Source organism: Taudactylus pleione, unplaced genomic scaffold (genome assembly GCF_031769625.1).
Source record: "Taudactylus pleione unplaced genomic scaffold, aTauple2 ptg000266l, whole genome shotgun sequence".
Classification (NCBI taxonomy): Eukaryota; Metazoa; Chordata; class Amphibia; order Anura; family Myobatrachidae; genus Taudactylus; species Taudactylus pleione.
The window spans coordinates 308,579-323,146 of NW_028284668.1; the positions used below are offsets into that span (position 1 = coordinate 308,579).

At 40.9% G+C, this 14,568-nt stretch overlaps 1 protein-coding gene across 1 annotated transcript in view; it reads left to right on the forward strand.

Annotated features, from left to right (window-relative positions):
* The window catches only part of RGS21 (regulator of G protein signaling 21), a 170,980-nt gene that overhangs the window by 124,086 nt on the left and 32,326 nt on the right, over nucleotides 1–14,568 (forward strand). The window contains exon 3 of the mRNA XM_088481220.1: nucleotides 10,837–11,003. Coding sequence (XP_088337346.1) covers nucleotides 10,837–11,003 — 167 coding nt within the window. The remainder of the gene's footprint in view (nucleotides 1–10,836; nucleotides 11,004–14,568) is intronic.

Genomic DNA, 14,568 nt, shown 5'->3' on the forward strand with positions numbered 1-14,568 from the left:
GAGGCAATCCAGCACCGGGGATCCATCCAGGCAGGTACTCTAATAACAAGAGGAGAGACAACTAAAGCCAACGCGGTCACGGCATATTGAATGTGGAGCTGGCTGTGAGCCAATTACAGCTCGTGGTCCTGGCAGCTAATCAGGAGTGGCTGCTCCTGATTGGCTGATGGTCTGTGAACTGTGATTGGCTCGCAGTCACACCATATTCAAATCTATGGACAGTAACAGTTGGGGTTAGAGGTAGCAACAGAAATCTAGGGGCCCGGTACACTGATGTCTCTGGGGGCCCCACCTTCTCACCACCAGCCCCGACCTCGCACCCACACATAACTCGCATGTATGATATGTGGAGATTGATAATGTTAACTGAAAGATATGAAAGCCTTTTAATAAAGTAAAATACACTATGGCTTACCACGCTGTCACTGATGATGCAGGCAGGTCTTCTTTATCACAGTGCTGTGGATGCCTCAGGGGTAGTAGGGATGGCGTCTGTAGCCAGTCATCCTTAGTCCTCAGCCCCTCATCACCTTCCTCAAATTCAGCCTTTCAGCACCATTCTCAGCCCAAAAGTCATTTATCACCTTCCTCAGACCCTCATCACCATCCTCAGACCACCATCACCTTCCTTAGTCCACAATCCCCTTCACCTTTCCCAGCCTTCAACTGTATTCACCTTCCTCAGCCTTCAACCCCCCTTCACCTTCCCCAGCCCTCAGCTCCCTTCACCTTCCCCAGCCTTTAGCCCCCTTCACCTTCCCCAGCCTTCAGCCCCCTTCACCTTCCCTAGCCCTCAGCTCCCTTCATCTTCCGCAGCCCACATCCCGTCCTCTGCCTCAGCCCCTTCATCTGCACACAGCCGCTCACCAAAGCAGCACAATCCACTGTGTGCGGTGTGCCTGACCAACAGAGATGATGTTCGGCATTGCTTGAAGAGGTCATGTCCTGCCCGGGTTGCCTCTGAGCTACTGGCAAGTCAAGCCCAGTGCTGTCCGGGCCAGAGTACAAAAGAACAGGGCATTGGATATGGGTACCGGTGGTCGCGGCTGGAGCTTTATGTTTATGCGGCCCAGCTTTGTGCCCGTCTGGGCCTCGGGACCCCTCTGGACCTCGGGGCCCGGTACGAATGTACCCTTAATCCCGCCTGTCACCGAGCCTGTTTACTTTTGTGGATTTTAACTTACCGTAATAGCGGTGACTTTGCCGGATCTGGATCTATATTCAATTTCCAGGGTGGCAAACCTAAATTTGGGAATTTGCACAGTCCCCACAAGGCAATTTTTTACATCATTACAGACTCTTCTATCTGTGGCCACCTGATGGTTTAAGTCAGTGGTACTCAAACTCGGTCCTCAGGACTCCACACAGGTCACGTTTTCCAGGTCACCTAGCAGGTGCACAAGTGTATTCATTACTCACTTACACATTTTAAAAGATCCACAGGTGGAGAGAATATCTCACTTGTGATTCTGTGAGGAGATCCGGTAAACATGCACTATTTGGGGTCCTGAGGACCGAGTTTGAGAACCTGTGGTGTAAGTTATAAAGACAGATACACTGTTTCTATTTATGCTAATAAACAGCCAGTAATTGCCATTTATAAATTAACACTACATTTATTCCCTTGTAAGTACTATTTAAAATTCTATTCTGCTATTCACTTGAAGCGTTCTCATTGTTGTTTTTATATGTGACATTTTTATTTTAATATTTTATATTTTTATTTATTTTATATTGGCTATATCATATGACCTGTGAACTAGTTGTTTATAAATAAGTCCGATTTTAAATCTAAAGAGTATAAGAAGCACTTTATGCAATTCTTAATTGATGTGGTATTCTTATCTGGTTGAAGCAGCGCAGCTCTCTTCCCTTGTATTTACTAATAAGGTTGGTAACACCTTAATATTATGCTGCTGTAGATCCAAATAGTGTCTCAATAGTGTCATCTGGAACTTAGTAATTCGTTGACAGATTTAAGGAGACCAAACAACAGGCAATTCAGTTGGGTTTAATGGTGACAGACAAAGGAGGACAGATTGGTACCCATTTTACACCATAGGTTTAACCTGGGTTGCTGCTTGGTGTAAAAGGGGCCAGGGTTGGTTTCCTGGGTTGAGTGACCCGGCAATTCAACCCGGGTAGCTTGCAGGGTTAGGATTCTCCAGGCATGCACACTGCTGCCCTTACAGTCCATGGAGCATGCTGAGGATGCTCCAGGCATTATTGTAATTACCGGCGATTGTTGACCCGCCCTCTCCACGCGACATCAGGCGCTGGTAAAAGAGGTCTGTCCCAGGTCTGACCCAGTTTGGAACCCTGTTTCAAATACCAGGTCAGACCTGGGACTTAGGTGTAAAAGGGGTATTACAGTGCTAACTTGAGTTCTCACTCCTGGTGGACAAAAAATGTATATCTGAAACCTGCAAAAACATAAAACTGAGTTTAAAGGTTTGCTGTGAATTGTTTTACTCTGAAAGACTGTGTATATAGTTTTCAAATTGCTATTTTTATTAGAATGCAGAGCCAACAAATTTCTCAGCACTATATAATTAGAGATAATATAAATGTACACAATTAACATTCTGTACATTACAACACAACATATAGTACATGCATAAAGTAATATAAACAAATCACTAATAAACATCTACTAAAAAAAAGACATCTGCTAAATAAAAAAGAAAAAAAAAGTATTAAGAGCTGGTTGTGAACATGCAAAATGCATAGGTGGAGATAGCAAATGCAAACTACAGATTTATTGATTCAGTCATTAATTTAATCAATGTTAGACAAAGAGATTTTGCTGCGCTGGCTCAGATAAAGTAGTTAATAAAATAATATCTGCATTTTTATAGTGATGCAAAGAGGCTTATAATTAAAATACATTTATTCAGTTATACTGTATATGTTGTTTGTATTGATTTTAATGAGAAGCCTCACTGCATAACTATCAACACACAGATATTATTTTATTACCTTATCATTCTGAGCCAGTGCAGTGAAATTTTCTTTAGAAGTAGTTATCTACTCTACGTGGAGCCACCAAGCAAAGGCCTCCACTCCTGTCACTGCAGCAGGCTTGCATTTTCAACTCTATTTGTGCTGGGAATACAGGGCCTGATTCAGACCCGGACGCAAGTGGCCGATCGCTCGAACACCGTACGACCAGAAATATTTAAATGCAAGCGCTCGCTCGTATGTTCGCTCGTAGCTAACCTTCCGCCCCATATTCTCCCAACCCCTCCTCTAGCTAGCGAACGTTCAAAATAGCGAGCGTCCGTCTCCTCTTTGGTTGCAGGGAGCGCTCGCACAAGTCAATTCCGGAAGTGGCCCTGTCAGTTTTCGATTGCCTGCTATTTCATTCTGCAAACATACTTGAATCGATTAATGGCAATCACTATATTAATTACCTTAATTGTTATTCACATGTTTGCAATCCTGGGTTTTTTTTCAATGTCAATAAACTTTATTCTTGTTAGTGTGTGTCATTTCTTCCGCAGAATACGTACGGTTTGACCAAGAGGATGGTTTTTCTAAATTAAAAGTTTGTTTGAATGCTACTAATCTTTTGCGGTTTTTTTTTATAGGCAGATTTTACTAGTTTAATTTTTATATTTAAATTAGCTTACGCATGTCACTGCATCAAGCCTATGATAACTCATATTATATTTGTGAGGGTGTAGGTCACATGACTCATACAATAACCAATAGAATGGTTCCTGTTAATTTACAAAGTACATTAGCCAATCAAATTTTTTCTAGGACCTTTAGTAAAACTGTTTTGTGTAAAAAAAATCATTGCCATCATGACAGCCAACGCTTTCTGTAGGCGCGAACTAATGATCTTCACTGAGGTGATGGACGAGCGCATTACAAACCATCCGCCCCCCATCACCAATCTCCGCAAGCAGAGGGCCTATGTGGAGGTGCGCCGCCGCCTGCGTTCCCTCGGCTATCGCTGAAATATCGGACAGCTGGAATGCAGGTGGTCGGATCTGAGACGCAGATCCCCACGCCTGCTGGCCCTTTTGCGTCGTCGGATTGGGCAAAGTAAGTGTTTCTGTGTATGTTTATATATATATATATTTTTTTTTTTTTCTCATACCTGCGTGTGCATGTTTACAGTATAGCCCTGTTTGTTTATTTTGGACATACCTGCGTGTGTATGTTTACAGTATAGCCCTGTTGTTTTGGTTTTTTTTGCAAAAAAAAAAACAAAATAGGAAAATTTGTAATTAAAAATGTTTTTCTCCATCATTTAGGGGCAGAGCGGAGATTCAGATGGCGCCGACGTGTGGCTCGTCCCCTATCCCCCACTCCCACCCAAACATCCCCTGCCCACTCTTCCCCAAATTCCCCCTCCACCCCAGACCTTGCCGTCCCTCAGTCCCCTCCCTCTCACATTACCATCCCTCCAACTTCCCCCTCCCCTCAAACCCCCCCTCACTTTTCCTCACCCTCCACTTTGTCAAACATTACCCCTCCTCCTTCCATGAGCCACTGGCCCATCTCAGATGAGGAGGAATTTGGGGCTCCAGGCCCAGTCAGCAGTGTGACCGGTATGTTTACATTTTAAACTATGGGTTTTTTTTATAATTTTTTTATTTTGGTTGATGTTGTCCTTTTGCCTGTGCAGTTCAAAATAGTAAAGTAGTTCAAATGTTTTTTATATATATCTTTGTGAAACAATGTCAAGGATGTTTTCCCCTTACACATATGACACATGTCCAAACACTCACACTTGTGTCTTTCTTGTTTACGGTACCAACAAATATCATAGTTTTGCTTAGGTTTAATACATATGTTTTTTTTTGTTATTTCTTCTTTTTGGGCCCTTATTTGTTTTAAATCTTTTCATTTTGCATTCCTTTTTTTTTGGACATGTTTTTGTAACTGATGTTTGTTTTTTGTATAGTCAGAATTTTTTGTGGGTTTTTAAAATCTAAATGAAGGTGTCATTTTAGTAAGCCGCACATTTTTTTTCCCCACAGAGGACCAGAGGCATAACGAGGCAATTGCTGCCGGATTGCTTGATCTCCGGGGTCATGTCATTGCCATGCTGGTGGCATTGGACCACCTTTTGGCGATCCTGCGCCACTAAGTTTTTTTCGTTACCAAAAATAAAAAAATTAAAAATAAAGTTTATTTTGAATTATTTAAGTCTCATTCCTTGTCTGTAAATCTTAGATTGTTGAACCTTACATAAGTCTACTATTTATCCCTGTGTTTTTAAGTAATGTAAATTTGTTTGTAGAAAGGTCAAGTAAGTATGTAAGCTTGCACATTAACGTCAAAAATCAAATAATTATTTTTTGGGGTAATGTAAAAATTAAAGCTACCTGCTTAGACCTAGAATTGAAAACATACTGATTCACCATAATACCTTTGGTGTTTGTTTTTAGCAACACAGCAGGGTACAAAAGTTTAGAAATTAAGAAATTACAGTATTAGGCATTAAGCAAGTTTGCGTTTTTTTGAACAGGTTACACTTGGTTGTAATTTACGAAGGAAATGGTTGGTTAACGAAAAAAATAAATTTATTGCACACAAATAATAAACACCAAGTGAATTGACAAAATAAATTCACACATTGAAAACACACACCAAAATCCACCCCAAAAAATAAAAAATCAGGAACTGTAGCATGCCAACATGAATCCACAAATGAGGAGAAGAAATCATTGTTCCCGAAGTTATATCCAATGTGTCCACATAAAGTCATTTGTGTTGATCAGGTAGTATGCATGGATTTTTATGGTCATTTTAGGGAATAAAACAAAAACAAAACAAAAAAAAAGTTAAAAGTGTACATTAAAATATTACATGTCTACATTGTGTCAATTAAATTAATTTGTGGAAATAATTACCTAAAAAATCTTGCAACAATTTGATCACGTATGGCCCCCCCACATACTGACCTCCGACCAACCTCGGGGGGGCCGTCCTCAGGCAAGGCATCCTCTGGCTGCATTGGGACACCACTCCTTATGACAATGTTGTGAAATATCCCACACAGGACCACAATTTTCGAAACCATAGCCGGCAAATACATGAGGTCGCCATCAGAGCGGTGGAGGCATCTGAATCGGCCTTTTAAAAGGCCGATACAGCACTCCACCACCTGACTGGTGGCTGTAAGTGCGGAATTATACTAAGTTTGTGGCCCTGGTGTGGGAACCAAATAAGGAGTGAGCAGCCAGGGCGTGCAAGGGTAACCACTGTCTCCCGTGAAAATATAAAAAACAACATCAGGACCATTGTGTACCAAGCTTTGCATTGGTTTCAACAGAAGGTGTCAACTTACCCAGAAGCCACGCATCACCAGCTTGTAGGTTGTTTAATTTGTGCCAAATCCCTGATTGCCGGATGACGAAGGAATCATGTGCACTGCCTGGGAATTTGGCATTCAGGGACAGGATCTGGAGGGAGGTATCACATACCACCATTACATTCATCGAATGAAAGTGCTTGCGGTTCCTAAGTATTGCCTCCAGCCTTGCTGGAGGCTGAAGTGGTATGTGAGTGCCATCCACAACCCCTATGATGTGTGGGAAGCCAGCAATTTGGTAAAATTTATCCTTCACCACATTAAGGGAACCCATATCCAATGGCATTTTAATAAAATGATGGAGGTGTTTAAATAGTGCATCCATCACTGCCCTCAGGATCCTTGAAAAGGAGGATTGGGAGATTCCTGCGACTATTCCCACAGTGGTTTGAAAGGATCCTGAGGCACAAAAATGTAACACCGACATTAATTGTGTAAGTGGTGGTATTGCTGTAGGACTGTCAATTTGCAGTTCAAGATCACTCTCTATTAATGAGAGAGTGTCTATGATGATTTTTGGCGGCAGACGGTAGCGCCTTAACACCTCATCATCTGGCATTCCAAAAAGGGTGACACGTGTTCTATATATCTGGGGCCTTGCACACCTACGAGGCCTACGCCTGGGACGAAGCTGAGGTTGGTCGGGTTCTGGAACCATGGCCAATATAATACGACCAACATCAACCTGAAATGTTAAGGCAGGTAGTTATTGTTTTAGACAAATGTGTTAAGAAAAATATACTACATTTCAAAAGTAGAAAATATTTTTATGATTAATTTTATAAACTAGGAATTAAAAAAATAGTACGCTACATTTAGAGTTAAGACATGATTTTACACAGAACAAGCACACATTAGTTCGCAAAATAGTACGCTACATTTAGAGTTAAGACATGATTTTTACACAGAACAAGCACACATTAATTTGCAAAATAGTACGCTACATTTAGAGTTAAGACATGATTTTACACAGAAGAAGCACACATTAGTTCGCAAAATAGTACGCTACATTTAGAGTTAAGACATGATTTTACACAGAACAAGCACACATTAGTTCGCAAAATAGTACGCTACATTTAGAGTTAAGACATGACTTTACACAGAACAAGCACACATTAGTTTGCAAAATAGTACGCTACATTTAGAGTTAAGACATGATTTTACACAGAACAAGCACACATTAGTTCGCAAAATAGTACGCTACATTTAGAGTTAAGACATGATTTTACACAGAACAAGCACACATTACTTAGCGAAACATATGCTAAGATCAACACATCTAATTTTTTAATTAATAAAACCAAAAACACTTACCAAAAACAGACAAATATCAAAAAGTTATAAAAGGTCACTTGGGTTCCAGCCAAAATAACTTTAAAAAAAAAAAAAACAATATAAAAATTTTTCCACAATTTATTAATAAATGTTTATGGGATTTATTGAAATACTTACTCAAAAAATATAAATAAAAATAGCAAACAAAAATACGCAAAAATGCTAACTTAAACAAAGCAAGTAATTAAAAAAACCGCTCCTTCAAAAAAAAAAAAAAAAAAACTCCTTCACATTCCACCAACTGAACAACAAAACACTCTACAACGAAATACCTCCAACAATCAAAAAATGCCACCTCGAATGGAGTCACACCAAGCCATAAATAGTCTACATTTTCCCGCTCAAATTAAGGACGGACAATAGGAGCGCACAATGAATGATGCGGCCGAATAATGCTGACACATGTATAAAAACGTCACTGAAGGCCCAAATTGGTCTGCTGCATTGAGAAAAAACACAATGAGTACAGAGCAGCAAAGTACTAGCCAAGAGGCGCCATGTAAGTATTTGCTTTTTTAAGGGAAAATGCTTATGTTTAACATTACATTTTGAAACAGTTTACATAAAAAAAATTTAAACCATTTAAAAAAAAGGTGTGGAGGATGCCATGGAAGAGGCTGCTGGGCCTAGTAGGCAAACTAGGGACAAAAAAAAATGCAGCCACAATTCACAAGGAAGGAGATGGAGGTTTTGGTGCAAATGTGCAACGACAACCTGACACAGGCACCAAGGAATATGGGTGCAGCCCAGAGTTGGAAACTGTGGGACGACATAGCCAGTGCTGTCAATGGGGTGGGTGAGTTTGAACGTTCAACCCGGGAGGTCAAACACCGGTACGTAAAAACTACATTTTACTAAAAAGTGTTTACAGGTCCAAATACTGCAGTAATAATGCCAACTTTTTAACCAACAGATGGAGCGACTTCAAATATCGGCTTAAACAAAAACTGGTTGATAGGGCTAGGCATGCAGGGGAGACAGGTGGGGGTCCCACCCCTGTGTCACTGGAGCTCACGGATTTGGAGGAGCTGGCACAGGGGTGTGTGCAGGATGAGGAGGTGTTTGGCGTGTCGAACATGGATACCGACATGCCAGACTTTGCGGCTCCTCATGTTGCCCCAGGTAAATGTTGTAATGTTAACAACTCAGAAATATGTTTTTGAAAATATCTAGATTATAATTTTACTCTTTTCTCTTTTTTCTCACAGAGACACAGGCAGATGAGTCTGCTCCAGAGGTGAGCTTTGGCCGCAGAATTTCTTCTGGCTCTGCAGGGGAGGAAGCAGTAGATCCGGCTGGGGACCCTGTGGCAGACAGTCCAGGGCATTCCCCCTCGCAGGCAGTGGCCCTCCTCACTGATCTCAATGTTAAAATGGATCAGCACACCGAGATTCTGCTGAGGATGGACGCCAATCTGCTACGGGTGGCAGACGCCCTGGAGGAAAATACTGCGGCCAACGTGAGAATTGCAAATGCCCTGGCGGAAAATACTGCGGCCAGCGTGAGAATTGCAAATGCCCTGGAGCAGCTTGTTCGCCAGCACATGTTGGAGCCGGCCTCCCTTCCTGCCGGAACATTAGGACCCTCCACCTCTGGCACAACAACAGCCATCCCTCCAAATGTGCCTAGCCCTATGCCTAGTCCAGAGGCCACAACATCTGCCTCTGGCCAGGCCAGCCGAAGGAGCTCCCGGCCCCGTTCCGGCTCCCTCCAACCCCCGGCCAAACGGCTTAAAAGGCAATGACAGCACTGGCTAATTACCCCACAAATCCATCTCTGTGTTTGCCACATATTCCTTCATGACAACAACCTCCCTCTCCTTTCTTGTGAATTGTTTTTATTTTATTTTTTTTTTAGTTCAAATGCCACTTATTTTGTGTGTGTGTGTGGCCCAAATCATTTTGACATTTTTTTACCTTAAAATAAATATGTTTATGGAAAAAAAAAAAAAAATGGACACAATCATTTAATAAAATTATGATCAAAATCGGTAAAATTCTATTGTTGATTTATTCCAAAACTGGTTAAAAGGTAATCCCTCAAACAAACTTAGAAACAATACAACGGAAATAGAAACATTTAATTTTTTAAAAAAAAACAAGGGTTAAAAACAATTTGCGTTTTAATTAACACTTAGCAAAAAACAAAAGGACGATTGGCTTCTTGTCCCCAAAAAAATTAGGGAAACAAACAAACATGCGTACAATATTGTTTCCCTAAAAAAGAAACACTTACAAATATTTTAAAAGCCCCCCCCAAAAAAAACCATTTGTTAGCTAATTGATTGTATGACCCAGAAATTAGCAGCTGAGTAGTTCACCTGCGTTCGGTTTTTAGCTACTAAAAAAGGTCTATTTGCTAAACACCTTACAAGCAGTTTTGCAATTAAAAGATGATTGTTTTTGTGGCCTCAATTGATAAATCGCTACACCATCGATGAGCCCAGGCAAGTACGAAGAGACCATCGTCATTGCGGTAGACTATACCAGACCACAAGCTGAGCGAGCAGTCTTAATGGAAATTGTATGAGACAGTGACGTATCACTTGTTCCGTTCACATTTGGCGCTCGCATAAGATAATTTATGTACGCCCAAAAAACGCCTCGACACGCCTGCGTTTTTCCATCTCCACCCCCGTCACCACCCCAAAACGAACAGTTCTGTCAATCACATTTGACATGTCACTTCCTGTTCGCTGTGTCTACGATCGACTGAAAAATTACCGCAATCAGACGTACGCATATGTGCACTGTTACACCGACGCATTCGTGGTTGGACAACATCGTCTGACTACGAACGAACGGCCACTTGCGAGCGCCTCTGAATCAGGCCCACAGGGTAATGAGTGGGTCACCATAAACTCCCATTTATTCTATTTATTTTATTTATTTAATTCAATTCAATTAATTAAGATTAAATATGTTTAGAACAGTCCTACTATGGTCATATTTTTAAAAAAATAAAAGATTTAAAAGACAAATACAAATATTTTGAGCAACAAGATAGTGACAAATGTATTTTATGTAAGAAAAGCAGTAAGGTGTACTAGCAAAAAAATATTTTCACCAGATTGTGTTTTTTTTTTAATCTCTTTATTTATAAATACAGTAGGCAATCTGAGGTCAAATGAACCACCCTCTAATCAATGTTTCAATATGTGTTCTTCTTAGATGGCTTGGCTGCATTCAGAGATTTCTTAAAGTCAGAATTTAGTGATGAGAACATTGAGTTCTGGTTGGCCTGTGAAGACTTCAAAAAAACCAAAACTTCAAGCCAACTTGCCTTAAAAGCCAACAAAATGTATTGTGATTACATCAAGACTGAATCTCCACGAGAGGTAAGGTACAGATTTATATATACTGTAATAGATTGTCTGAGAAATCTGAACTCAGGCACTATGGCACTATGAAACAATAACTGAAATATGTTTTGCATATTGTTAAAAGGATCAAACTTTGACTGGATGACAATCTGCTATTCCTTTCTATATTTGAAACAGTAAAACAGTATTAATTCCTTTGCATACATGGGAGGGGGAGGGGGGGTATTTATCAGCGCTTGAAGAGAGATAATATTGTGAGAGATAATTACCAACCAAACCGCTTATAACTTACATTTGAATGGTTGTGTTTGAAAAATGATGGTTAGGAGCAGATTGGTTGATGTTTTATCTTTGGCAATTTTATCTCTCTTCAAGCTTTGATAAATACCCCCCTAACCCCTAGGTCATCTAGCTCCACCAGAGGCACCTGGTATGTAAAGCTGCTTCTAAGTTATCCAAATGCATACAGTTTACAACTTAAGCTGGGTACACACCTATAGATATATCGCCCGTTTGTTTGAACATAGTGCATTGCTGGGTGTGTACAGCGGATATGTCTGTGAACACTATCATTTATAGACATGCCAGATCTGCTGTACTCCACAGCAGATGGCCAATATATCTGAAAGAAATATTGGTAATCTGCTAGTGTGTATGGGTGACCTGCCGATTGCTCATACACATGCTGCAGGACCTGGCAGTGATTGGAAGCTCAACTGGGCGGGCTATTTAAATGCCTGCCCATTTCAGCTGTCAAGCCCAGCACATCAGGCAGACGGTAAGTGGGAAAAGAATGATTGCACAGGAATGAACAGTTAGTGAGAAGATCTATTTATAGATATAATTGGATACACATTTCTAGGCATATCTCAAACAGGAGGTGTATCCCAGGAGTATATATGGTCATAGTTTAAAAAAGAAAGAAAGAAAAGACTCCTATCAGGGCACACTCCTGTGATATAATAATTCTTCTACAGATTAGTAGTTTTTTTTATATATAGAGGATTGGTAAGCGGATACCACCTAAGAGGACATCACTATCACACATGAAAAAATGCAATACTTTTCTATATACTGTCTCTATTGGCAGAAGATCCACATCTTCACCTATATACTGATGCTGATATAGTTAATTTACTTTTGATATGGTGGTTGCGCTAAAACTTAATTTTATTTTGTTTCTTAAAAAGAAATAAGTGGACATTCGACTTCCACCTACATAAACATAAACAGCATGAAAAAAACACTGATTCCACCACCCCCCTACTCAACACTGCATGCTCATTGGTGGATTCTACTGTCAATTTAATACATCAGCCTATCAGCCGGCACTATACAAACCCGGCACGTACATAACAGCACTGTGCTTCCTTTGATAAAGCCCCTGCGAAACGCTCGTCGGACAGCCTGCTGGTGGGCTCCATAGTGCGCACTTTGGACCCCTGCACCACGGACGATCATACAGAAGGGAGATATCAGTGACAGGTACTTCCTTCAACTTTTTCCTGCTCTCTCATTATAGCCAGCTGCCTGGATTCTCTGCACTGCCATATGAAAACAGGGATACAGGTGAGACTGGGCTGTAAAAGCAGAAGCAGCTTTTTGATTTCATTTGTGCCAGCTAACACTTTTACCTCATGACATCTATAAGTGCATTGCATTATTGGTACTAAATGGACTCTGATCTAAGGTGAGATATTGATGGACTGTCTGCTTAAATCTGTGTATATCATCGTTAAATATTTACATTAATGTTTCCAGCACCTTGAATAAGGCTATAATATAGCGGACCACTGATAATAGATATAGTGTGTTACACACAGTGATTAATGTTTTTTTCATGCTGTTTATGTAGGTGGAAGTCGAATGTCCACTTATTTATTTTTAAGAAACAAAATAAAATTAAGTTTTAGCGCAACCACCATATCAAAAGTAAATTAGATATATCAGCATCAGTATATAGGTGAAGATGGTGTGGATCTTCTGCCAAGAGAGACAGTATATAGAAAAGTATTGCATTTTTTCATGTGTGACAGTGATGTCCTCTTAGGTGGTATCCGCTTGCCAATCCTCTAGTTACAAAAAACTACTAATCTGTAAAAGAATTATTATATCACAGGAGTGTGCCCTGATAGGAGTCTTTTCTTTCTTTCTTTTTTTAAATTCTGAGTAAGGTCAGGGCTTGTGCAAGTGTGCATATGTGTCCGATGTTACCGATTGTTTCGCTATGTTCCCCTAGTATACGATTGTGAATAAGGGGAAGTGGGCGTCCTTATGTCAGGCTGCGTTTGCAATGTGTACGCAAACATTTAAATAGCACCGCTGATATTAGCAACATGCGTATAAGCAGAATTGCGAACTGTAGTGAATCAATCCCTAAATTATTAGTGGTGAACACCAATAACTTTGGCTATTTTTGCTTTCATATGTTTCAACTCTGATAGGTGTTGCCCTCAGGATAGAGTTATTGATGACTATTACTCAAATATTGTGACAGCTCATGAAGAACAAAGCCATACAAAAGAACTAGTGTCAGATCTGGATGAGGTGTGGAGCAAAAGTCAGGGCTGGTGGAGAACAATAAAAGTCAAAAGATCAGGCAGAAATAGAACATATAATATCAGTATGATAGGCACACATGTAACAATAATTTAACCCAGTTGTTCCCAAACGTGTTGCCGTGGCACACTGGGGGTGCCGCAGGGCACTTGCAAGGGTACCACAGATTGATAATCTATTACCAAATTGTCAGGATTCTGCCTGGTATCGGCTGTTACTTGCCACAGCGCCAGCTTCCCCTCATTAGCGAGAGCAGTGACGCATCAGGTGCAGCGGTGGGTGACTTGCTGAGTAATCTTCCTGGAGCCCAAATGACTTCCACGCAATGCTCCATATCGGAGTTCCTGCGGCGATAGTCATGGGCGCAGTCATCTTGGCTGAATCACCTGATAGATCCTTATCCAGTGGTAATTGTGTCAGTTCTCATCTGACTTGCTCATCCAATGGACAGCTACCTGGGAGTATAAACAGGACTCCAGGTGAACAGGAGATTGCCTGATCAATTTCGTTATACCAAGATGGTTGCTGGTTGCTGCTTGCTTTGTTCCAGGCTTCATATGCAATCTTCCAGAGACTCTTCCCAGTGGTGTTTCCAGTGTATACTCTGTACATCTCCTGTGTAGTGAGTCCTAGTGATTATTTCAAGTGTCTTTGCCTGTGTATTATTTACAAGTGCCATATCCTTGTGCAGCAGTGTGATAGAACTCCTTTGCCTGTGTGCTATTTACAAGTGGCATATCCTTGTACAGCAGTGCAACAGAACACGTTTGCCTATGCGTGCTATTTCAAGTGCCTCTGCCTGTGTATTATTTACAAGAGCCATATCCTGCTGCAGCAGTGTGTCAGAACACCTTTGCCTGTGTGCTATTTGTAAGTGCCTTATCTCTTGGTGCAGCAGTGTGTCAGAACACCTTTGCCTGTGTGCTATTTGTAAGTGCCTTATCTCTTGGTGCAGCAGTGTGTCAGAACACCTTTGCCTGTGTGCTATTTGTAAGTGCCTTATCTCTTGGTGCAGCAGTGT